Source organism: Nicotiana tabacum, chromosome 19 (assembly GCF_000715075.1).
Source record: "Nicotiana tabacum cultivar K326 chromosome 19, ASM71507v2, whole genome shotgun sequence".
Classification (NCBI taxonomy): Eukaryota; Viridiplantae; Streptophyta; class Magnoliopsida; order Solanales; family Solanaceae; genus Nicotiana; species Nicotiana tabacum.
In genome coordinates, this window is record NC_134098.1 from 141521092 (window position 1) to 141547868 (window position 26777).

Genomic DNA, 26777 nt, shown 5'->3' on the forward strand with positions numbered 1-26777 from the left:
ATTCCGGAACACCTTATCTTCTTTAGTTGCAGTTTGTCTGGCTGAGAGCCTTAGACTGCTTTGTCTACAAGTACAATGGACAAATTTAAAGGATGAGTATAGTGTCAAGCCAAATCTTGGTTATGGAAAAACAATATACTGTATGATTTAACTAACTGCATTAGATGAGATTTGCAGTAACTGCTGATAGATTTTGATCAAATTCAAGAATGCATCACTTGGCAAGTTGGCAAATATACATTCTTTAGCAACTGATCTTACTTGGAATATATTGGATTGGGTGGTCTTTAAAGACAGGAGCTTCTTGCAACTTAAAAGTTGATCAAATGATGTTTCCTTGATGTGCCAAATAGGATTGGAGAGCAGTTCGTAAATTCTTTAAGTTGGTTTAGTCGTTTTTTTGCTCATTAATGTCTTGAATCCCAACCTTTATGACCCACAAGAGAAAGAAGGCTAACGCATTGGCATTGAACTGGATGTTTCTCATAGCAAGTTACCTGCCTTATTTTTCAGGTTAATAATCCTATTTATTATGGACTGTCACCTGTAGTTATTTTTATACTGTAAGTGTATAGAAGTTAAACTTAAGGCATTGAACTAGATGCCTGTCGATATCGCAGAACAACTTTTGTCTTTCCAAAGTTATATATGTAGTTCATACAGCCGTGTATGCTTTTATTGACTCTGCAGTATGAAATGCGCATTGGCATAATTGTCCAGAGAGGACAAAAGAGAGTATTGTATTGTATTATTATAATATCTCAAAGATTCTTATACATCAAAATAAGTAGATAAGGTAAAACTTGGTTCCATGTATTTCTGGTATGATCAGCCTGGCACATTTCTGGCTGCAATGAATCACTTCAGTTGATTCTGCAAAAAGAAACAAGTCAGAATGTGCAATAACACTAATTGAGATGTATAATCATATGATAATAAGCTTACATGTCACAGTTGATAGTACGAGAGACGGGAATATCCATTGTAACACCACATTTGCTAGGGAGAGCCTGAGCAGCATCATCCTTCAGATTTGCATATCGGTTGGCAGCAGCCTTGACACAATTGCAGGCTGTCCTTCTATCAGCTATAGATTGAGCCATAACTTTCAAGTCTTTCACTCCGTTACAACACGCAGTTCCAGGTTCGCCACCCTGAGTAAGGTAAGGGACACAAGGTGCTAAAGAAGCATCCACTTGACCACAGGTAAGAGCCTGTCCTGGCTCAACCATGAGCTGAATCATGACTAACACTGTAATCACTGAAATGATGATACCCTTCATCTTTCTTGTGTGTGGAATATTTCAAGGTTAGGCTTGTTTGCTTCTTTAGCTCCTTTGTTGTTTTTGGGATGTTAGAAGGAAAGCACAGAGGGTGTATTTATTGTAGTAGTTATGATTGCTTCACTGTTTTGAGTGGTTTCTTGCTTAAGTAAGATCTGTTATTCTATTTTGGCTCCTTTTGTTTGTTTTGCTTTTTTCAATGCATTTCTGCCACACACTGTTTAGTGCAAGCCGTTGAAACCGTTACTGTTCCCGTCATTTATCAACTTGTTGGTGGTTCCATCAGTTCTGTTGATTTTTTGGTGAATCAAAACTCTTTACTTTCAGGACATACAAAGGGCAAAGAACTACTTCTGCAATGTGAGAATTTGTTCCTAAGTTGCTCCGACACCGCAGTTTAGGTGCCGCACCTATGTCGACACGACACTAGTATGGGTGTGGGTATTGGTATGAGATCCGTATCGGATTTGGTCAAACAATTTTGGGTACTTTGACCACGACGGACGAAAAAATTCGAGGCGAGATACAATTTGATTCCCGAAATCAGAACCAAAACTAGGGTACATTTGAAGAAAATAACATACCTTGACTAGGAAATCAATGCTTTACTTATCTACAACTTGAGAATAAAAGAAATCCACACTTTATTAGCTATACGTAAGTATTCCACAAAAATTTTCATAATTTAGAGATTTTTTTTTGAATTATTTTTAGCCGGATCCCTGCATCCGTACCCCCGAATCTTAGAATTTACATTTCGAAGTATCCGACCTCTAGATCCGCACCCATGTCGGATACCCACACCCCTGTCCGAGCAACTTAGATTTGTTCTACTCTGGTGGTGGACTGAAAGACTCAACTTGTGTTTGGAGTTCTAAAAAGCCTTTATCAAAACTGAACCTGTCAATTCTCTGCTTGTTCCACTAATATATCGAGTTCACGAACTGAACTTAGTGAATAAATCTCTCTTTCTTTTACTCGTACCAATTTTGGACTGATGAAATTGGTCAATAATAGGTGCCCTATCAGCTAAGAGATTTTTTTAAAGAAGGATTAACAGCAACAACAATTACAACTCATTCCCAAGCAAGTCTGGGGTCGGCCATGACAATAAAATGTAACAGAGACTGTTGAAATGTGCATAGATAACAAGATTTATGAATCAGTACAGAGATAAAAAGAGATGGTTTCGTTTCATCCCATCAATTCTTATATTACATGAACTGAAACACACAAGTAATTCTGAAGTATACTAAAAATTAATGTTTGCTTTATCAGTTAGGACATTATGCATGTTAGGAGATCCCAAAAAGATTGCACAGATTACCCTTCTCCTGCTTTAATTTATTTAAGGAATCAAAGCTATTTTACTAAGGTCATTGGCTATCAGTCTTCTATGTTACCAAGTTATATATATATGCAGTCTGTTAGAACTATGAAGCCCGTATGCTGAACTTCATCTCTTTCCATTTCATGAACAGGATCATATGTAGTGTCCTCAAATTCAAATAAGATATGGTTCTTAATTACCTTAGTTTCTCCAAGATATTGTCAGAAGCCGAAGACAATATGTCCCCCCACCATACAGATTTCCAGAAATTATAAAGGGAGAAAGAATCTGATTTGGATAATTTTTTCCCTATAAATGACATACCAAGATCAAGAAAAAGCCAAACTAGTGTAACAGTTCCGACCTATCCCCAAACAACATTCTGTTTACTTGTTTGTTTGCACTCATTAGGAGAGTCCTATATATACCTACCACAGCCTGCTTCAAACATCATAGCAATTCAGAGAGTTTAGGAAAACATACAACTTGAATTTATAACCCTATATATCTTCCACTAACAAGAAAGATGAAGGGAATCATTATTTCAGCAATTGCAGTGTTGGCCATGATTCAGTTCATGGTTGAGCCAGGACAGGCTCTTACTTGTGGTCAAGTAGATGCTTCTTTAGCACCATGTATCCCTTACCTTACTCAGGGCGGCAATCCAGGAGCAGCTTGCTGTAATGGCGTGAATGCATTGAAAGGTATGGCTCAAAACACCGCTGACAAGAGGGCGGCATGTAATTGTGTCAAGGCTGCTGCCAACAAATATGCAAACTTGAAGGAAGACGCTGCCCAGGCTCTCCCTAGCAAGTGTGGTGTAACATTGGACATTACTGTTTCTAAAAGCGTCAACTGTGACATGTAAGATTTATTATCTGCTTTTCAGGATAATTTTCACTTTTCATGTAATTCTTCAACTACATGAGCTTTTGAGTTCTGACTGGTTATATTATTATCAACCATTTGCAGGATCAACTGAGATTGAGGTTATTGATGATGACAGTGTGGAAGAAATAAAGAGAGGAAGACTCACCAAATTCATATTTTGTTCTATCTTTTTTTTTTCAAATAGTAGTCCAAATGATGAGAGAACTACTGCTTGTAATGATCAAATTAAAGCCTTACTAAGCTTGTAGCATTTCACTTCTATTTCAGCAGTTCCAAATTTAATGAACCGCGATATAGACATTTTGATATGTTTGCTTTTGCTTCATATTCTTTCCTAAGATTCATTATTTACTCTATTCATAATACTCTTCACCGTTCATTTTTAAAGGAATCACAAACTGGGATCTTTTATGCAATGTAGAGTTTTTTGGACAGGATCACTGGGTCAGTATCATGTATATAAACCTATGGTACATGCAATCAAACTGCATAAAATTGTTGAAGCCATTTCTTCCTCCTAGTTGAGCAAGTAACATATTATTATTAGTCTTATAACAGAAGGTTTAAAGTTTTTCTGGATCTTCACTAAGGTAGGCAAGCTAAAATGAGAAAACTGAGGAGAAAGCAACTTCTTGAAAAGATAAAATAAAATAGAGAACTTCAACTTCGTAATATTAATCACATCAGGTAGAAGTATAACTCTGTATTCTAATTCTCAATAAATATATCAAAATTGATGGCAGTACGTAACCAATAAGTTATCAGTTTCTTCCGTGTCAGTCTAAAATATAGTGAGGGAGTAATTTTAGCGATCATTTTTTGTGAGAAATTTGCGACTGATAGATCCCTCGGCATATGTTATTAGCCCAAATTGGAAAATCATACTTAAGTGAATTTCATGGTACAAAATTACTCTCTCTTTATTCTGCTATAATTAAGCTAACCAATTAATATAAACTTCTCAGAAAAAGTATAAAAAGAACACTGGGTTGCAGTTGGGTGGAACATTAACTTCCGAAGAGATGATCGGAGGAGAAAAAGAGCTGAGAGAGATGCTAAGCTACAAGAAGGTTCTTAAGCCTAGTAAATAGTAAATGAAAGTTACGTAATTAAGCTTTATGTAAACGATGACCTAAATTATGTGTGAAAAAGGATCACTCCTAACTAATCAATCAAGTGAAAGGAGTCTGCTTACATACTCACTTCGGCACTCCCCTTGTCACGACACAAAATTCAACTAGCCGTGATGACACCTAACTCAACCCTCTAGGTAGGCCAGTTAACATTAAACCAATTCAAATGCGATTCACTAAGAGAAGAAATGATAATATTGTAGGCATATAAATTTTATTGGAATTAAATCCGTAAAATAATTTGGACTATATTTTAAATTCAAGATATATTAGTTCAAACAAATTTATTGGGCTAATATAATTGGATTAGTTATATAAGTCCAATATATATGGATTAAATAAATAAGTCTTAATCCATTGGGCTAGCCCATCTCACTTAATTAGGCCCAATATGTCATATTCCTAGAGGCCCAGTTTGGTGCCACGTGTCAAATGACGTGGCATGCCAAGTCAAACGGAAGAGCTAATAGGATCATGCCACGTATCAAAATGTCAAGGCATGCCAAGTCACATTAAAAGGCTAGTGAAGTCGCGCCACATGTGCAAGTGACATGTTCTAGCCAATCAAATGCGGCCTTGTCACACTTCAATCTGATTGGTCGGAAAGAGTTTGTTCTTATCATAACTCTTCCCTCCCACAATTATAAATAGGGGTCTTCATAACCCAAAAAATACATCAGAAGTTATAACAAGAAGCAAGAAAGAGCTCGTAGATTAAACACTGCAAATTCCTCCACAAGTTTCAAGTTCAAGCAATCAAGTGAGTTCAAGCAATCAAGTTCAAGCTCAAGAACGAAGAACAAAGCAAATTCAAGCTCAAAAATGAAGAACAAATCAAGTTCAAGTTAAAAAAATCAAGCTCAAGCAAAAGAACAAGATCATCGTTCGTGGCAACAACTACATATTCAAGATCAAGCTCGAAGGCCCTTGAATCTTTTTACTATTGGAAAGAAGAATCAGAGGATTCATAGAGATTGTACGCTCAAATATTTGAAATCAAATACTACGATTGTTGCGATATTTTTCGGTCTTGATTTGATTTTCTCGACGCAATTTATTGTCTACAAATTCTGGCACGCCCAGTGGGACTGAAGGTGAAGAAAATGAACTCAAGCATCTTGTCGCCATTTCTGAAGTTGAGAAAGAAGAATGGCGACAACCCATTATCGACTACTTATGCTATGGGATACTTCCAAAAAATCCAAGGAGAAGGACTGAAATCCGTCGCCGTGCACCTCGCTTCCTTTACTACAAAGATACTCTATACAGAAGGTCATTCAAGAGAGTACTCTTGTGATGCTTAGGGGAAGAAGAAGCACTCCAAGCTTTGCAAGAGGCACATTCTGGGGTATGTGGGTCACACCAATCTAGATCAAAGCTCCACTTCCATATAAAAAGGATGGGATATTATTGGCCAACGATGGTAAAAGATTGCTTGGACTACACTCGAAGATGCAAGGCTTGTCAATTCCATGCAAATTTTATTCATCAACCTCCTGAAGTGTTGCACCCGACTGTGGCATCCTGGCCGTTTGACGCTTGGGGATTGGATGTTGTTGGACCACTGCCAAAGTCCTCTAGTGGGCACCTATACATCTTGACTACAACTGAATACTTCTCAAAATGGGTTAAAGATGTTGCTCTTAAGGAGGTAAATAAGGAAAATATTGCAAGTTTCATCCGAGTAAACATAATCTATCGCTTTGGCATTCCTCATTACATAATAACGGATAATGGAAAGCCATTCGATAATAGGTTGATGAACAAGATTTGTGATCTCTTTGGCTTCAAGCAATATAACTCTTCGATGTACAATGTTGCCGCCAATGGTCTAGCTGAGGCATTCAACAAAACTCTATGCAACTTGTTAAAGAAAGTCGTCTCCAAATCCAAATGAGATTGGAATGACCGTATGGAAGAAGCTCTATGGGCATATAGGATGACTCACCGCACGCCAACACAAGCGACTCCTTATTCACTCGTTTATGGAGTCGAAGCCGTCTTGTATGTTATCAAGATTGTCTCGCGCCTTCAATAAAAGAGTTTGCCCGAGATCCTTTCAAGTAAGAGATCAAGTCCTTGCCGTACGAAGACCCATAATTACTTCCCATAAACTATAGGGAAGTTCACTTCAAAATGGGATGGGACATATGTTGTACAGGAAGCTTATTCAAGTGGGGCTTACAAGCTAGTTGATGCAGATAGCATGAGAATCGGCCCTATCAATGGCAAGTTTTTGAAGAAGTATTATCCTTGAAGATGTAACGCTCCTTGACACATGAGCCTAAACTGCATGTTCCTACACTCCTGGCCCGCACGAGTCTAAACTATGTACGGCCCACCCAAAAAAGAAATGGCCCTCTAGGTTGAAAACCTCGAAAGGGGCGGCCTAGGGAAACATTAGGACATAAAAAAATAAAATAAAAAATAAGAAAATAAAAAAAAAATCACCCATTCTAAACTACGGTATGACTTGATACTCTTCACCAAGGTACGTAGGCAGCTTAGAGTTTTATTCTGAGTTCAGTCGCATAAGTTCAAAAGATACATATTGCCCTAGTCGTTGTCCAAATGAAGTATGATGGAAGTAATTCATTCAAACGACATGTGAAAATCAGACTGAAATTTCATTCTTCTTTTGAACTTTGGATCTCATATGACTTACAGGGGGCAAGCCTTCATGATAAATCAGTGTCTTCAATAGGGCGATTATAGTCTTTTAAGAGGCTACCAAGTATTTGCACTGAAGTTCAGGGATATTATATGTCTTCATGTTTACCAAATCTTTAAGTCCTCCGGTCTTCAAGTTTGCTGCTCTTCAAGTTGAAATGTTTAAACCCTCCAAGTCTCCAAGTTGAAGTCTTCAAGTCCGTTACTCTTCAAGTTGAAGTCTCCAAGTTGAAATATTCAAGTCTGCCGGTCTTCAAGTTGAAGTCTTCACGTTCGCCACTCTTCAAGTTGAAGTCTGCAAAATCCATCAAATCTTTAAAGTTTCCAAATATTCAAGTTAATGTCGTCAAGTCCACGAAGTCTTCGAGTTGAAGATTTATAATTTTCCAATCTTAAGGTGGACATATAAGTCCCTTTGCACCTTAAGTTGGCCTCTGCGTGGGTTTGTACTTAAAAGGAAACTATAACTTTCCAATCTTAAGGTGGACATATAAGTCCATTTACACCTTAAGTTGGCCTCTTCGTGGGTTTGTCCTTAAAAGTAAACTATAACTTTCCAATCTTAAGGTGGACATATAAATCCCTTTGCACCTTAAGTTGGACTCTTCGTGGGTTTGTCCTTAAAAGGAAACTATAACTTTCCAATCTTAAGGTGGACATATAAGTCCCTTTGCACCTTAAGTTGGCCTCTGTGTGGGTTTGTCCTTAAAAGGAAACTATATTTTTCAATCTTAAGGTGGACATGTAAGTCTCTTGAGAGTAATCTCTCGGATAGTCGGGGCACATTGAGAGTAATCACTCCGATAGTCGAGGCACATTGGGAGTAATCTCTCCGATAGTCGGGGCACATTGAGAGTAATCTCTCCAATAGTTGAGGCACATTGAGAGTAATCTCTCCGATAGTCGGGTCATTTTGAGAGTAATCTCTCTGATAGTCGAGCCACATTGAGAGTAATCTCTCCAATAGTCGGGTCATTTTGAGAGTAATATCTCCGATAGTCAAGCCACATTGAGAGTAATCTCTCCGATAGTCGGGTCATTTTGAGAGTAATCTCTCCGATAGGCAAGCCACATTGAGAGTAATCTTTCTAATAGTCGGGCAGGGATGAGTACCCATTCCTTCAGACCCTCAAATTGTGTTCTTCATGCATGGAGGAATATACTCTCACTTTCTTGACCTACAAAAAAAAAAGACAACAAAAGAAGAAAAGCACAAGAAAAGAAGAAGAAATTACCTTCGCGTTAATGCTTCCGAATCATCAAAGGTAGACTCGATGTGGACTATAAACACAACAATTGATGCCAACTGAATGAAAGGCATGACCTATTTATAGGTGCAGTGATGCTGCTCTTAAGATGACTAATAACGATATGGGTGTAGACAATAAATTTGCGTCAAGAAAATAAAATCAAGACCGAAAAATATCGCAACAATCGTAGTATTTTATTTTAAATATTTGAGTGTTACAATCTCTATGAATCCTCTGATTCTTCTTTCCAATAGTAAAAAGATTCAAGGGCCTTCGAGCTTGATCTTGAATATGTAGTTGTTGCCACGAACGATGATCTTGTTCTTTTGCTTGAGCTTGATTGTTTTAATTTGAACTTGATTTGTTCTTCGTTCTTGAGCTTGAACTTGCTTTGTTCTTCGTTCTTGAGCTTGAACTTGATTGCTTGAACTTGAACTTGAGCTTGATTGCTTGAACTTGAAACTTGTGGAGGAATTTGCAGTGTTTAATCCACGAGCTCTTTCTTGCTTCTTGTTATAACTTCTGATGTATTTTTTGGGTTATGAAGACCCCTATTTATAATTGTGGGAGGGAAGAGTTATGATAAGAACAAACTCTTTCCGACCAATCAGATTGAAGTGTGACAAGGCCGCATTTGATTGGCTAGAACATGTCACTTGCACATGTGGCGCGACTTCACTAGCCTTTTAATGTGACTTGGCATGCCTTGACATTTTGATACGTGGCATGATCCTATTAGCTCTTCCGTTTGACTTGGCATGCCACGTCATTTGACACGTGGCACCAAACTGGGCCTCTAGGAATATGACATATTGGGCCTAATTAAGTGAGCTCATCACTTTAGCCCAATTAAATGGCTAGTCCAATGGATTTAGACTTATTTATTTAATCCATATATGTTGGACTTATATAACTAATCCAATTATATTAGCCCAATAAATTTGTTTGAAATAATATATTTTGAATTTAAAATATAGTCCAAATTATTTATGCATTTGTAGGCATATAAATTTTATTGTAATTAAATCCGTATGTGAAAGGGTTCTTAAGTGTGTATACTTACCCTTTCACACTGGGTTCCGTCGATCCTGTCATAATCGTCTTCTGCCGCCAATATCGGGTAACCCTAGGCCAGATCTACCCCTCTTTTTGGCGCATTGTCATTTTGCTCAGATTCTTCTCGAGCAAGATCGAGTGGATGTCTTTCACCCTCGATGATCTCATTAGGCTATACAGCCCTCGTCTTTATCGGGGCGGACTGATAAGTCTTCAGCGCCGGGCCACGAAGGTGCTATGCTCGTGCATAGACGAGGACAAGGACCGAGGATGGATGTGCCGGTTTGTCCGAGTTAGGACCTCCAATTTAATCCCTGCCGAGTAGATGCCATTCCCCGAAGAATAGAACATGAAGCGTAAGTAGAACTTCACCGATAACGTTTGATTACTTGTTATGTTTCCTTTACCTCCTCATCTATATTCTTCTTTATGGTGCAGCTTCCCCCTGGTTTCATGGTGCAGTCCCGGACCTTGCAGATTGGGTTCGACAACTGGTTTCAACCTCTTCGTATGCTGAGCGCTCGTGGCGTGATTTGGCCAAGGGTCGATGGGAGGCCAAAAATCATGGTAAACTTGCAAGTGCATCGGCCAACTCTAGATAACTTGGACAACAAAATAAATCAAACCGGTCTGCAAGCATTGCCTCGACCTCGATTCGAGATGGTCTCGAAGTTAGTTAATAAGAACAGCAGAGGATGAAACAAACAATGATGAACAGTGATGAACAAAGAAAACAATGTATATGTATATTCTTATTAGCGAACAATGATGCCCTACAAATGATTGGAACTCCTCTTTATATAGTAGAGGAAACCTAATTATGGTATGTCTCTCATTATAGAAGGAAATTATATAAACAACTAGTTGTCCACTTCTGATTTGGTCCGTTCCGAGATTCATGCCATGATCCTCGACCAATCACGGATATCTGTTATGAGATTCACGCCGTGATCTTCGACCGGTTACTGATATCTCGCCATTCCGTTATTATGCTCCCCTCGAAGTCGGTCATACTTGATCTCGATTGTTGCTGGCCTCGGTCTCAACATATACTTCGATCTCTAGGTTTGATATCTCATCTTCGAGCTCGGGTATGATTTATTATGAGACTACCCCCGATGCAACTCCCTTGTCTCGATCGAACAACAAAATTGAGTAGGCCCGATTTTGACCGTATACAATATAAATCCTTAAATTTCCAGATACCTAATCAACTTCCATAAGTTAGACTATAGAGGAACAGGAAATCCCAGAAATGATTTCCCGAGTATACCTTTGTCAACCAATTAAAGAGAATGCAGCCTGGAATTTCATCAGAAATATTTGACCTAAGCAATATTCTATGCTACGATTCCATGGAACCTGACTTCTCTGAAAATTCTTCGTTTTCAGAAATAAGCAATGAAAAGGGAGATACTACTCCTACTTCATTACAACCGTGTCATGACCTAGGAAGTACGGAGCGTGGTGTACACGCTCCACCAACTGGAAGAGATACAGAGGCGTGAGGCGGCGCCCGTGGGGAACGTTCGCAACTGAGATAAGGGACCCTATAAGGAAAGGCGTTAGGCTTTGGCTTGGGACCTATGAGACGTCTGAGGATGTAGCATTGGCTTATGATCGATCAACGTATAAACTACGAGGGGCACGAGCCTTATTGAATTTCCCTCATTTGATTGGTTCAAATGTGGTTGAGCTTAATAGAGTGAAACCGAAGAAGCGTTTGCGCTCTCTTGAGCTGTCCTTTCCGTCCCAAACAACCACTGAGTGTACTACTCCAAGTCTAAAGAAGAGAAATGTTGCATTAATAAACAGCCTAACCAAAGCCAATTTTAATACTCATAGTATCTTGGAGAGAGGTTTGAGTTGGGAACTTTTGCCTAATACTTATTTTAGGTTGAACAATTAGGGGATAATCAAATAGAGGATTTGAGCTTCAACATACGCAAGCAGGAGTATTTACATATATGTAGCAAGGAATTACATGGTGTATTAAGTATTGTTTTACGACCTCAATTTTTGCCAATAGTTTTTGTATGTGGATAAATTACTTAGGGGTTGTTGCGATAAGTTAATGCGTAAGTATAGTATAACGATTGTAATAAAATAAATATATGATTAATATAAGGATTGTAATAATAAATGATAATAATTTATGTATTATTTAGTGCGAGTGTGTATATGGGTAAACCCGAGTCTAATGAGCACCCCGATTTCCCGGTGAGGCAAACGGAGCAAGGGCGTGACTGCAAGGAATCAGAATCAGAATCGGAACCAAGAGCCTCTCATCTCAGGGCCCGAGTAGAACATCTACCCTCGAAGCCATCGAGACCATGTCCCCCAGCCCGGTTAGGGTCCCAAGACCTCGGAGAGCATTACCAAACGATCGCACACGATTAACAAAGGGATGTGATATCCGTACCCAATCGGATATCACGACATGAATCTCGGCCCCATTTCGGCGAAAAATCAGTGACTAGCAAAATATTTTTACCTTTCTTAGAATTGTATCTAGGGTAAAACTCCCCTACTATATAAAGGGGAAGCTAATAATTCATTAGGGACACTGTAACACGAATACCAAGGCAATATACTTATGTTCTATCTGTTATTCAAAGTTCTTGTTTTCGTTCATAAGTTCTTCATAAGTGTTGGCTCGGAACCGAAGGCAATATTCTTGTTAAGCCTGTAACCGAGTTCAGACTCACTATCATCATTGAGTTGGCTATTTACTATATCTTTTATTCGCTTATCTAACGTCATTAATCATTTGTATTGAATTAGTCTACATATCCTTAAAACCGCATATAAATTCAATTGTTATCCATTTTTAAGGGTAAACAATTTGGCGCCCACCGTGGGGCTAAGGATAATAGTGGTAATTTGATATAAATTTCCATAACGCACTCTGTTTTACGCTTATTCTTTGAGATTTTAATTTCAGGTCAACTTTAGAATGTCAAACTCTCAATCTGCTCACTTGAACATTGATGCTGACTCTGGCCACATGGCGAATAAAACAATGTAGTGCCCAGCAACGAAGTACCCCCTATTGACCCCAACGGAGTCCCGATTGTGGACCCAATCTATGCCAACTCACATGTGGCCATCGATTCAAACCTGCTGACCAACCCCGAGAACAACGTTCGCAGAGGAGCCCGATCAATAGCTCGGGGTACGCACGACGCTGAAGGCGATGAGATCAATCTGCGAGTGGTCTTTGAAATGTTACAAGCTCAACATGCGGCGATAGCCCAGCTGTAGAACCAAAATCGCGCCCGCAGTAAAGTTGAGCCTAAACCATCCCGGAAAAATACATGAATGAATAAACAAACCATGGAAAGGCCGGGTGAAGTTGAACCTGGGACCAACCCCGAAATAATAAAGATGCTTGAGGAACTGACAAAGCGGGTGGAATCGGGGGAAAAGAAGATTGAAGCCAACGACAAAAAAATAGAGACCTATAACTCCAGAGTTGATCAAATCCCAGGAGCACCACCGATATTGAAAGACATGGATTCAAAGAAATCTTTCCAAAAGACTTTCCATCCGAGCGCGACACCGAAACCAATCCCGAAGAAGTTTCGTATGCCCGAAATTCCAAAGTATAACGGAACCACGAATAAAATGAACATGTGACCTCCTACACGTGTGCCATCAAAGGAAATGACTTGGAAGATGACGAAATCGAGTCGGTTTTGCTGAAAAGGTTTGGAGAAACCCTATCGAAAGGAACAATGATATGGTTTCATAACTTCCCCTCTAATTCCATTGATTTTTTTGCTATGCCTGTAGATGCCTTCGTAAAAGTTCACGCCGGGGCCATCAAGGTCGAGACCACAAAATCAGACCTTTTCAAAGTAAAACAAAGAGATAACAAAATACTCAGGGAATTTTTATCAAGGTTTCAAATGGAACTAATGGACCTGCCTCCGATTGCGGATGATTGGGCCGTTCAGGCGTTCACTCAAGGACTCAAACCCCAAAGCTTCTTGGCTTCACAGTAGCTGAAATAGAATTTGATTGAGTACCCAACGGTAACTTGGGTTGACGTCCATAATAGGTACCAATTGAAAATCAGAGTCGAGGATGATCAGCTCGGAGCCCCCCGGGTCCATTTATCCCATCAGAACTAATGACAGGCCTAAAAGAGTCACCGATCATGAACCAAGACCGAACAAAGATCGATATCAACCATATAGCGGAGATTGAATGGGTAGCGGATCCGGGCATAACCCTGCGAGGAATGAAAAAGGGGAAATCGAGGCCATTATTTCCGGGGACACATGAGTAAAAACGGTCTCGACATGCCACTCGGGTCCAGGGAGGCATCGAGATTATCGGAATATAACTTCAGTGTCGATGCTACGAGTATCGTATCTGCTATCAGGCACATCAAATACTAAGTAGTCTCGGCCATTGCAGTCCGACCCTGTCCAAAGAGACCCTAACATGATATGTAAGTATCATGGCACTTACGACCACAGGACCGAGGACTGCCGACAACTAAGACAAGAAGTGGCCCAGTTATTCATTAACGGGAACCTTCGGGAATTTCTGAGTGATCGAGCCAAAAATCACTTCAGGAATAGAAACTCCAACAAATAGACCGAACAAGAGGAACCTCAGCACGCCATTAACATGATCATTGGTGGAGTCGACGTCCCCCAGGGACTAATGCTTAAGCGCACTAAGGTGTCCGTTACAAGGGAAAAGCGAACCCGAGATTATATACCGGAGGGGACCATCTATTTCAACGATGAGGATGCTGAAGGCATCATGAAACCGCATGATGATGCACTGATAATATTTGTACTCATAAATAAATATCGAGTTAAGCGTTTGTTAATTGATCCAGGTAGCTCGGCTAATATCATCAGATCGAGGGTCGTAGAGCAGCTGGGTCTACAAGACCAAATAGTGACTGCAGTCCGGGTTTTAAACAGATTCAACATAGCATGCGAAACTACTAAATGGGAGATAACCTTGCCCGTGAACACCGCTAGGACCATCCAGGAAATGAAGTTCTATGTGATTGAAGGGGATATAAGATATAATGCTCTATTCGGAAGGCCATGGATTCACAAAATGAGGGCAATACCCTCGACACTACACCAGGCACTGAATTTCCCCACACCGGGTGGGATCAAGACAGTTTACGGGGATCAGCCAGCCGCAAAAGAAATGTTCACGGTCGATGAGGTGATCCCGATGTCCGCACTCTCGACATCAAAGAACTCAGAGTCGGTTAGGAAGAAAGAAACTAAATAGCAATCACCGACACTGGCCCAGACCGAACTAGAGAAGCAAGAAGCAGGCGAGGATGATGATTACGGAGTTTCTAGGTTGTTCATCACCCCTGACAATTTCGACGCCACCAAATCAATGGTCGAGGAGATGGAGCAAGTCATATTGATCGAACACTTGCCCGATCGGAAGGTATACCTGGGCGCGAGGTTAACACCCGAGATTAGGAAAAAACTCATTGAATTTTTATAGCTAACATAAATTGTTTCGCTTGATCCCACCTTGATATGACAAGGATGCCGCTAGAAATAACCACTCATAAGCTAAGCTTGGATCCGAAGTTCCACCCGGTAAACAGAAGAGGAGGCCTTAGTCCGAACTCAAGCATGCATTCATCAAAGACGAGGTAGCCAAACTCCTTAAAATAGGATCCATTCGGGAAGTTAAGTACCCGGATTTGTTGGCTAACGTAGTGGTAGTGCCTAAAAAGAGAAAACAAATTAAGAATGTGCGTAGATTACAAAGACTTGAACAGGGCGTGCCCCAAGTACCCTTTTCCTTTGCCTATCATCGATCGCATGATCGATGCGAAAATCAGGCATGAGATACTTAGTTTTTCTTGACTCCTATTCCGGGTACAACCAAATTCGGATGGTCGGTCAACAAATCAGGAAAAAATCGACCAAGCCATACCGACCAACATTGGTTGGTCAAGAAAAGCAACCAAAAAACCGTCCAACACGAAAGGAAACTACAAAAAAATATTTTACTATTTTCTTAAATTACATACCGACCAAAGTTGGTCGGTACATTGGTCAAACATTTGACCGAAGTAGTCAGACTTGCTTAGTCAAGCAGCGTTTTGATTACCGACTAACTTTGGTCGGTAATGTGGACTCACTTTTTAAAATTTTAATAATTATATTATTATTTAAAATAATTTTTAAAATTTATAGAATTTATATTTAAGTTTACCGACCAAAGTTGGTCGGTTATTGCAGGGGAAGCATTTACCGACCAACTTTGGTCGGTATATTTTATTTCCCGAAAAATAACCAACCAAAGTTGGTCGGTTATTAGGTCAAACATGGTCAAACTTTTGAATCACTTTAATATTTACTATCTAAATAATATAAATATAATCCGTTAACACTTTATTTTGTAATACAAATAATGAATACACTAACATATACTATAACAAGCTATATATAGTTAAAGTAGTACAACGAAGTGTGTATGTGTGTGTGTGTGTGTGTATATATATATATATATATATATATATAGGTATAGCCACATATATATAAGAACACGAAGCGCTAGGGCCACAGGGTCGGGTACTTTTGGGGATAGACTTGTGAAGAAGCAATAATCTAATTAGTATATATAATTGATCATCATCAAATATAACTATTTGTAAATTGATTCATCGACTTATAACTTAGATGCATCGATGAATATTAAAAACAAAATGTTTTGACCTATATCGATGAATATTAAAAATAAAATATCTCGACCTATATCGATTAATCTATGTCATGCATTATTAGTGATGAATGAATGAAATATAGAATGATTAATACTATGTGTGTGTGTGTGTGTATATATATATATATATATATATATATATATATATATATATATATATATATATATATATATATATATATATATATATATATATATATATATATATATATGGATCACAAATTAAATAAACGAAAGAAGCTATTAGTATTAAGTAAACGAGTTAAATTAATAGGTCAAACATGGTCAAACTTTAACAAGCTATATATATACACACTAACATATACTATAACAAGCTATATATATAGTTAAAGTATTACAGTGAAGTGTATGTGTGTGTGTGAAATTACTCATATACTTAATTATAACTTAGAAAATTAACTTAGATAATTGCTATTATAATTTATTAAAAGTAATTAGTTAATATAATTATTTATAAAGATTATGCTTATCGTTTATAATTATTTATAATAAATATATATGTGAATAAAATAAATGCTTATAGTTTATAATAATATTTTTATAGTTTATAATATTTTAAGAAATAAAAACACAAAAAGTTTTTTTTTTATTTTTTAAAATAACCGACCAAAGTTGGTCGGTTAATAGTCAAACAGTCAAACACTTAGTGTACTGACCAAAATTACCGACCAACTTTGGTCGGTAATTCTAATTTTAGATGTGAAAACAGGATTTTCCCCTCATTTCTCTTACTCTCTTCTCAAAATTTTCATACTCCTCACTCTCTTCTTCCTCACACACACAACATCCTTCCCCCTCTCCTTCTCTATTTCGCTCACACAAATCCCATTCTCCACCCCACGTAGCCACTGCCCCGTGTCGCCACTCCCCCGTCGTCGCCGCTGCTACTGACTCCGCCACTGCCGCCCCTCCTTCTCAACCTCCTAAAAATTCTAGGTTTGAATTACAACTTATATCTTTTTGTATAAATTTAATGTTTTGTTAATTATTTATGAACTAGTTTATTAGTGTTTAAATTAATTGTTTTAACTTTGCATTTTATTGAAATCTAGGGTTTAGGTCTTATTTTAATTGAATTGAATTGAATTGATTACATATGGTGTAAATTGAATATTTAAGTTTATATTGTCTTGAATGGTTTAGTTAGAATTGAATTATTAACTTTCAATTGAATTGAGTTTTTAGGATTTATTTTTGTGAATTGAAATTTTAGGGTATGGGTTAAACTTTTAGGATATGAATTGAACCTTTTGGATATGAATTGAACTTTTAGGATATAAATTGAACTTTTAGTTTATGTTTAAACTCTTAGGATATGAATTGAATTGGGTTTTTAGGATTTGTTCTTGTGAATTGAACTTTTAGGGTATGGGTTGAACTTTTAGGATATGAATTGAACTTTTTGGATATGAATTGAACTTTTAGGATATTAGATTGAACTTTTAGTTCATGTTTAAACTCTTAGAATATGAATTGAACTTATATTTTATAATTAATTATATTTACTGTAATTTAATTTTGGTGTAATTACTAAAAATTAATTATCTTAATTAACGATATCTCCAGTGTTCACCAAATAGTGGACGATCAGTTAGAAAATGATTTGGAATATCCTGAACGTATATTAGAAGAAGTTGATATAAATGACATAACAATTATAGAAAATGAGGACGAAAAATCAACTGATGAAATTCAAACAAGTGAGGACGAGGAATTCTCGGACGAGGAACAATACGTCGACGAGGATTAAAAAGTTGGGTTTTTAAAGCACTCTCATTTTATAACTAGTTTCTTATATGTTTCAATCTAAATATGTATTATATTATGCAGATGGCAAGCAAGGGTCAAGGTAACAATGACCCTACTAGTTCTCGGGGTCGAGAAAAGGCTAGGAAGGGAAAGAGGAGGGTAGATAATAATACTCCCTCTTTTTCACCCTCTTCAGAGATGCCTATGTCTTATCCTCCACCACACGGCTATACTGAGCTGCCATAGCATCACGAGGACTATACCTTCATCTAGACACCAGGTCTTCTATAACAGGGCCATAGGACTATACGTCTGACATACTGTCCAGCTGCCTCACAGGCATGTGGATCGCAACCATCTACATCACAACCACATGGATCGCAGCCATCTGCATCACAACCACGTGGATCACATCCATACATATCACAGCCACATGAATCGCATCCATCCATATCCAGCCACTTGGGTCACAACCATTAGTATCACAGCCACATGGGTCGCATCCAGCTATGTCACAGTCACACGGATTGCAGCCATCTTCTTCATCGACTCCATCTATTTCAGGCCTTCGCCTGCGAGACAGTAGCTCTGAGCCCCCTACACCGGCTATACATGCCTCTGATATACATGCTGGGGATGACGATCCAGAGGTAGTGCATTATGATCGCTATTGCAGGATCATCATAGTCCCTGAGGGTGACGGGTAAAACTTATTTGTTATTTTTGCGTCTGTTGTTTTGTAATGTTTTTACCAATATATTCATGTATTTTTATTGTTAAATTGCATGTTCAAGATGGGTAAGTAGACTACGAAGATAATCATCAATGCCATCAAAAAGCTTTATGATGGCCCTTATGCGACTTGGACTGATTTCCCATTCTTGTTGAAGGAGCAAATTTTCAATCAGTTTAAGGTATAAATGTTCTTTTACGCAGTTTAATAATTTATATGTATGATATTTTCATCTAATATTTAACTTTTGAAATGCAGAGGAAGTGTGTTTGGGAAGACTGTTATAACGTGGAAGTGGCTGCAAATTTTCATCATAAAGCTCGATAGAGATTGACGGATCATTTCTCGGATGCTAGAAAGAAGAACAAGAGGCCTGGCTGGTGTCTTGAGCATTTATGGAATGATTTGTTAAGGCAATGACATACCGCAAATTTCTTAGAGCGGAGCGAAAAAGGAAAGAAAGCTCGCTCATCCGAGAAGGGAGGCTCCTTGCACACTGGTGGTGCTATCAGCCCGGGGACAATAAAAAAAAGATTGTTAACTGCTTAAATTATTTTACTTTTCTAAGTATATCAATTCTATTTATTAACTAAATTACTTTTTTTTCTTGAAAAGAAGTATGGGCGTCCAATGAGCCATGATGAGCTATTCAAGGAGATGCATATTGTAAAGAAGAAGAAAGAGGGGGATGGAGATAGGTGGGTCGAGGATCGGGCAGAGATTGCACATGTAAGCTTTCAATTTTCTATAAGTGTTATAATTTACTTTTATAAGAATTTTTAAATACTAATTTAATTTAAAATAATATAGGGTCGCTACCAAAGTAACGTGGAGGAATTCATTTGTAGTCAGCCATCTGGTGAATCAGACGAGCCAACCCAACCTTCGGATGAGGATGCTGAAAGAATATGGTTAGAGATTGCCGGTCCAAAATGGGGGAAGGTATACGAACATCCTACGAAAAAATTCCATCGCTATAGGTGTGAAATGCAAGGAATGGGGACTTCCTCGCAAAGCAAGGAACTTAATAGGGAGAGCCTCTCGGCTATGCAGGAGATAGTGACAAAGCTTACATTCGAGCTAGAAGCGGCCAAGGAAAGAGAAAGGCTTAGAAATGCTCAATTCCTTGGCATGCAAGCTCAGATCAGAAATCTCTTATCTACCGGAGATTTTCCATTGCTCCGGTCTCATGAGTCATCACCAAAGGCTCGACCTCCACGTGATCGTTCCTCCCGTCCTCCTCGTGATCATTCCTCCCGTCCTCCCCGTGATTGTTCTTCCCGTCCTCCACAAGACCGTTCTCTATACCGTCTTGTAGATGAAAGTTTATCATACGGTGATGATGATGTTGTAGAAAACACCCCTTGACCCATACTTTGATATAATTTGAACTAGACTAATAGAACTAGTTTTCAATTACATTGAAGAATTTTTAACTTGTTGTAATTAGTTTTTGCAACATCATCATCCGGCCGGTCGGTCGTTTCGAGAGTTATAGCCCCGTTCCCTCATCTATTACTTTTTTTGGTACTATTCAGCTATATTATGATATAACGGGTTAGTTGGTTCGGGTTTGAAGTGAATTGAGACACATAGTCTCTTAATTGAAAGCTTAAGTTGGAAAAGTTGATCGGAAGTTGACTTATGTGTAAACGACCTCGGATTTGAATTTTGATGGTTCCATTAGATCTATTAGGTGATATCGGACTTAGGAGTGCCTCCGGAATGTGATTTGGAGGTCCGTGGTAGAATTATGCTTGAATTGGCGAAAGTTAGAATTTTAGCGATTTTGGCCGGCAGTGAAAATTTTGATATCGGGGTCGGATTGGATTTTTGAAAACTGGAGTAGGTTAGTGGTGTCATTTATGACTTGTGAGAAAAATTTGAGATCATTCGTACGTGGTTTGGTAGGTTTCGGCATCGTTGGTGGAATTCGAAAATTTCTAAGTTAATTAGGCTTGAATCCGTGTGTAATTCATGTTTTTGGTGTTGTTGAAGGTGATTTGAAGGTTCGACTAAGTTTGTATGATGTTATGGGATGCGTTGGTATGTTTGGGTGAGGTCCCGAGGGCCTCGAGTGAGTTTCGGGTGGTTAACGGATCATTTTTGGCCTTGGTGAGATTGCTGATATTTGCTGCTACATTCTTCCGGTTTCCTCTTTCGCGATCACGAGTGGGCCCTTGCGTTCGCGAAGAGTGTTTTCGGAGTGGTGAGATTTTTGTTTTTCGCGTTCGCGAACACGAAAGTGTGGTCTGCGTGTTCATCGTGAACGCAGGAGACGGGTCGCGTTCGCGAAGAGGAGTGAAGCAGTTGGGGACCCCATGTCCTTGTTCTACGCGTTTGCGAGGTGGTAGTCGCATTCGCGAAGGTCTAAGCTAGTAAATCATCGCGTTCGTGAGGCATGTGTCATGTTCACGAAGAGTAAAGTGGAGAGGTAGTCAAGTTGGTCTACGCGAACGCGAGAAGACGATCGCGTTCGCAAAGAGGGAAATCTGGGCACACAATGTTAAATTCCAAATCGAGGGTTTGAGCTCATTTTTTATATTTTGAGCTAGAGATCACGGATTTGGGAGATTCGTGAAGGGATTTTCGTGGAGTTGATTGGGGTAAGTGTTTCTCACTTGGTTTTGGTTAAATTCCATGATTATATCTTGATTTTTATCAACCAAATTGTGATTTGGGCTGAAAAATTGGGGGAAAAGTGTAAGAGTTCTTGAGATGGAAATGTGAGGTTTTGAAGGGGATTTTGTTGTCGGATTCGAGTAAATTTGGTATGGTTAGACTCGTGAGTGAATGGCCTTTTGGGTTTTGTGACTTTTGTTGGATTCCGAGACGTGGGCCCGGGGGGCCGGGTTTGAGCCGATTTCGGATTTTTGGCTATAATTTGGTATTTCTTTCTTATCGAATTAGTTCCTTTAGCTTATTGTGATCGTATTGTATTTCTTGTGGCAAGATTCAGGACGTTTGGAGTCCGATTTGAGAGGAAAGGGCACCGCGGAGTGGTTTTCGCTTGGTTTGAGGTAAGTAACATTTTCAAACATGGTTCTGAGGGTTCGAGACCCCAAATTATATGCTATGTGATTGGCATTGAGGTGACGCACATGCCAAGTGACGGGCGTGTGGGCGTGCACCATGAGAATTGTGACCTGGGTGATTCCATGGCACCGTTTAGTGACTCGATCCTATTGATATCCATGTTTTCATCATGTGATAAAGTAGTTGAGCTATAAATCATGCTAGAAATCATGTTTAGGCTTTGTGCCGGTATTGTTTGAACCCTTAGCGGTCATTGCTTGCTGTCATCTCACTAGTGAAATTTACTATTTCATACTCAGTCATGATCATATATTTTTATATCATATCTCAGTCTCAGTTATTTATTGATTCATCATATCATTGTTTCGGGTTGTTTTCATGACATTGTGAGCCCGTGGTAAGACTAGAGGGGTTGATGACTGAGTGAGGCCGAGTGCCTGGTTATGAGTGATAGTTATGGGATTTGGCTACATGTCGTAGTGATTATATTGATGATTATGGGCTGTAGGAGCCCCCCCGGAGTCTATAACAAACCCTAGTGAGCGCGAATGATATTATTGAGGGATGGATTTCCCTGGACATGGATTTCTCCGAAGTACTTGATACCTGGAGATAGATTTCTCCTCAGGGTTGGATTGCCCTTTTTCCTCGGTGCTGGTGATGTATAGTCAGAGTTTTATATGTTCTGGGATGGATTTCCCAGGACCGGATGGCCATATACAGTACCGAGTGGTTGAATACTTGAGAGTGGAGCACATGGTGCATTTCATACAGTTTGTGCATTGGCATATAGATATAGCCGTGTTGTATACCTTATACTGTTCAGATATGTATTTCCTTTACTGTTTGAGCTATATATTTGACTTGAAAGCATGCCTACATTTTCGTACATTTATTTCTCTTATATCTGTTAAGGTTGAGTTCGTCACTACCTTTCAGTCCAAAGTTTGGACTTCTTACTTACTGAGTTGGTGAACTCACGTTACTCCCTGCACCTTGTGTGCAGATCCAGGCGATACCGATCGTAGTGGCGGTTGCTGATTGAGGATCCTAGAGTCTTGGAGACTATCAAGGTAGCTGCACTTCGTTCGCGGGCCTTGACTCTCATTCTTTATCTTTGTCGTACTTTCAGTTTATATCTCTAGACACTGTAGTAGACTATATTTCTGATCTAGATGCTCATGTACTTAGTAACACCCCGGTTTTGGGCTGGATTGTATCACTTTGGGATTTTCATATGTTTTAAACAATTTTTATTTAATGTTAAATTCTTCCATTAACATTCTTAAACTTATTGTTGTTGGTATTGAGTTGTTGAGTTGAGGCTGGCCTAGTTCCACGATAGGCGTCATCACGACAGTTGATTTTGGGTCGTGACAGATTGTGATGTTCAATTGAATTTTAATTTATTAGTTTTAAAGTAATAATTGGATGTTTGGTTGTTGTTGTTGGATATTTGGTTGGATTTATGGTGAATTAGGGGTTTTATGAGATGAGTTAGTGATTATTAGATGTGAATTGGGGGTATTGATATGCTGTTTTTATTTGGCAGGTGGTGTAGCTACTGAGAAAACCGACCAACTTTGGTCAGTAAATAATATAAAAAACAATTAAATTGCACATTACCGACCAATCTTGGCCGGTTAATGTACAATGAATTCCCAGAATTCAACATTACCGACCAACTTTGGTCGGTTTTTTGCCTGCACTGTTCAGTTTACCGACCATCGTTGGTCGATATTTTTAAATTTTAATTATTTATAAAAAAATATATTTTACATTACCGACCAAAGTTGGTCGTTTTTTTTAAATTTTAATAATTAATAAAAAATCTTATTTTCCAATACCGACCAAAGTTGTTCGTTATAAAAAATTAATAAATTTAATACACCGACCAACTTTGGTAGGTAAAATTAAATTAATAAAATAATATTCCGACCAATATTTGTCGGTAAACCAATTACATTGTCAGAAGGTCGTTTAAAGCATACCGACCAATTCTGGTCGGTAATTTCTGATCAACTTTGGTCGGTATGCCCTTCCGACCTTCAAAATATCATCCACACGTAAATGATCGCATTTTGGATGGTTATTGGCCATTACCGACCGACTTTGGTCAGTTTTCTTGGACGGTTTTTCCCGGATTTTTAGTAGTGTTCAATATATGCAAGTAGGAGTATTTACATACACGTAGCAAGGAATTACATGGTGTATTAAGTGTTGTTTTACGACCTCAATATTTGCCGATGGTTTTGGTATGTGGATAAATTACTTGGGGGTCGTTTCAATAAGTTAATGCGTAAGTATAGTATAACGATTGTAATAAAATAAATACATGATTAATATAAGGATTGTAATAATAAATGACAGTAATTTCTGTATTATTTATAAAGTTGTATACGGGTAAAACCGAGTCTAATGAGCACCCCGATTTTTCGACGAGGCAAACGGAGGAAGGGCGTGACTGCAAGGAATCAGAATCAGAACCAAGAGCCTCTCGTATCAGGGCCCGAGCAAAACACCTGCCCTCGGAGCCATCGAGACCACGTCCCCGGGCCCGATTCAGGTCCCAACTTCTCGGAGAGAATTACCAAATGATCGCACACGATTAATAAAGGGCTGTGATATCCGTTCCCAACCGGATAGCACGACGTGAATCTCGGCCCGTATTGGCAGAAAATCAGTGACTGGCGAAATATTTTTACCTTTATTAGAATTGTATCTAGGGTAAAACTCCCCTATTATATAAAGGGGAAGTTAATTATTCATTAAAGACACTGTAACACCAATATGTCACGACCCAAAATTCTCACCTTCGAGACCGTGATGGCGCCTAACATTTTACTTGCTAGGCAAGCCAATGTTAGAATAATATTAGCCATTTTAAAATAATTTTAAATTAATTAATAACAAAGAACAAATGCGGAACTAAAGTCTGAAATATAGTGAATATTCCATAATAATAGTGATGTCTAAAACCATCCCAGAACTGGTGTGACAAGTGCACGAGCTACTAGAAAAATACAAATAAAGGTCTAAATAAAAATAAAGCTATCTGAAAGAAAGCACACAACTAACACTAAAGTAGAAGGGGACTTCAGAACTGCGAACACCAGGCAGTTATACCTCAAGTCTCTTGCGAATAGCTGAATCCGAGCAAATCTACTATACACCACTAGGACCAACTTCGGTATCTGCACAAGAAGTGCAGAGTGTAGTATGAGTACAACCGACCCCATGTACCTAGTAAGTGCCGAGCCTAACCTCGACGAAGTAGTGATGAGGCTAAGGCAGGTCACTTACATTAACCTGTACGCAATAATAATAATAACAACGGTAATAAAAATAAAAAAGGTAACTCAATTTCAATAGTTGAAGCCAACTTGGCATTCATAACCAATTATTATTTCAATCAGTTTCTGTTGCAGCGTGCAACCCGAACTCATAATATATTCACATTCAATTCCGTTGCGGCGTGCAGCTCGATCTTACAATATAATCATTTTCATTTAAACCCGTTGCGGTATGCAACCCGATCCTCAATATATCTTTCAATCAATTCTGTTGCGGCGTGCAACCCGCTCCTCCAATATATTCATTTCAATAAATTCTGTTGCGGCGCGCAACCCGCTCCTCCAATATATTCATTTCAATCAATTTTGTTGCTGCATGCAACCCGCTTCTCCAATATATCTTTTCATTCAATTATATTGCGGCGTGCAACCCGCTTCTGAATTAATATAATTTACCAATTCTTATAAAAGAAATTACTCCAATAAATGTAACAATTAATATGAAATTATACGACAACAAGCATACAATAATTATGATTTATTTAGAAATAAGTGATGACATGTACTCCCTCCGGTCACTTTTACTTGGCATGTATACTGTCACGACCCAAAATCTCACTTGTTGTGATGGCGCCTATCTCAATACTAGGCAAGCCAACAACCTCAATAAACCACATCTCTTTTAAATTTGAAAACATAATGATTCAATTCAGTGGAAGAAATCTCACAAGTACAAATATAAATACTCCCAAACCTGGTGTCACTGAGTACATGAGCATCTAATCTAAATACAAGTCTGGAAAATATGGTCTATAATAGTCTGAGACCAAATACATTAAAAAAGAAGACAGGGAAGGAGAGACAAGGTCTGTGAAACACTACAGCTACCTCTGAATCTCCGAAAAAGTCAACTGTGCAAGAGAATCAACACCCTCTATGTCTGGGAGTACCTGGACCTGCACACGAAGTGCATGGTGTAGTATGAGTACAACCAACTCAGCAAGTAGCAATAATAAATAAAGAACTGAAGATATTGACGATCTACACAGTTATAGTTCATTTTCAGTAATTCTAGCAAACAATAGACATGCTTTCAAATTCGGCAGTTTAAGTCAAGTCAATTTTGTACAGTTCAATTTCATGTACTTCAGATAGAGAATCTTTCAGGAATTCACAACAATAACAAATAGCAACTAAGTGCATCAATAAATGAAAAGCAAGTATAGCTTCTCACGATAACAATCACTCACTGGGCTCCCAGCCCTCAACACTCACACTCAATGGGTACCCGCGCTCACTGGGGGTGTACAGACTCTGGAGGGCTCATACAGTCCAAGCGTTATAATCTGCACGGACAACTCACGTGCTGCACAGACAACTCACCTATATCCGCACGGACAACTCACGTGCTATAATATCAATATTTAAATCCGCACGGACAACTCACGTGCTATAGTATAATCTAAGAATCCGCACGGATAACTCACGTGCTGCACGGACAACTCACGTGCTATAGTATAATATCTCACAATCAGGCCCTCGGCCTCACTCAGTCATAAATCTCTCCAGTCTCTCGGGCTCTCAATAGTCATGATAATAA

At 38.8% G+C, this 26777-nt stretch overlaps 2 protein-coding genes across 2 annotated transcripts; one reads left to right on the top strand and one right to left on the bottom strand.

Moving 5' to 3' along the window:
• Positions 1-723: 723 nt before the first annotated feature.
• Positions 724-1365, bottom strand: LOC107813534 (non-specific lipid-transfer protein 1-like). Its single transcript, XM_075238796.1, has 2 exons — positions 946-1365; positions 724-873 (listed from the first exon to the last, which is right to left on the bottom strand). The coding sequence occupies exons 1-2, from the start codon at positions 1281-1283 to the stop codon at positions 864-866; spliced, it is 348 nt and encodes a 115-aa protein (XP_075094897.1). The 5' UTR covers positions 1284-1365; the 3' UTR covers positions 724-863.
• A 1690-nt stretch (positions 1366-3055) lies between these two features.
• On the top strand, positions 3056-3812 carry LOC107813536 (non-specific lipid-transfer protein 1-like). Its single transcript, XM_016638818.2, has 2 exons — positions 3056-3477; positions 3586-3812. Exons 1-2 carry the CDS (start codon positions 3140-3142, stop codon positions 3593-3595), a joined length of 348 nt encoding a protein of 115 aa, XP_016494304.1. The 5' UTR covers positions 3056-3139; the 3' UTR covers positions 3596-3812.
• Positions 3813-26777: the final 22965 nt, after the last annotated feature.

What these genes read in the sequence shown, in the direction of transcription:
- LOC107813534 (XM_075238796.1), bottom strand. Translation starts at nt 1,283, where the DNA reads ATGAAGGGTATCATCATTTCAGTGATTACAGTGTTAGTCATGATTCAG.
- LOC107813536 (XM_016638818.2), top strand. Translation starts at nt 3,140, where the DNA reads ATGAAGGGAATCATTATTTCAGCAATTGCAGTGTTGGCCATGATTCAG.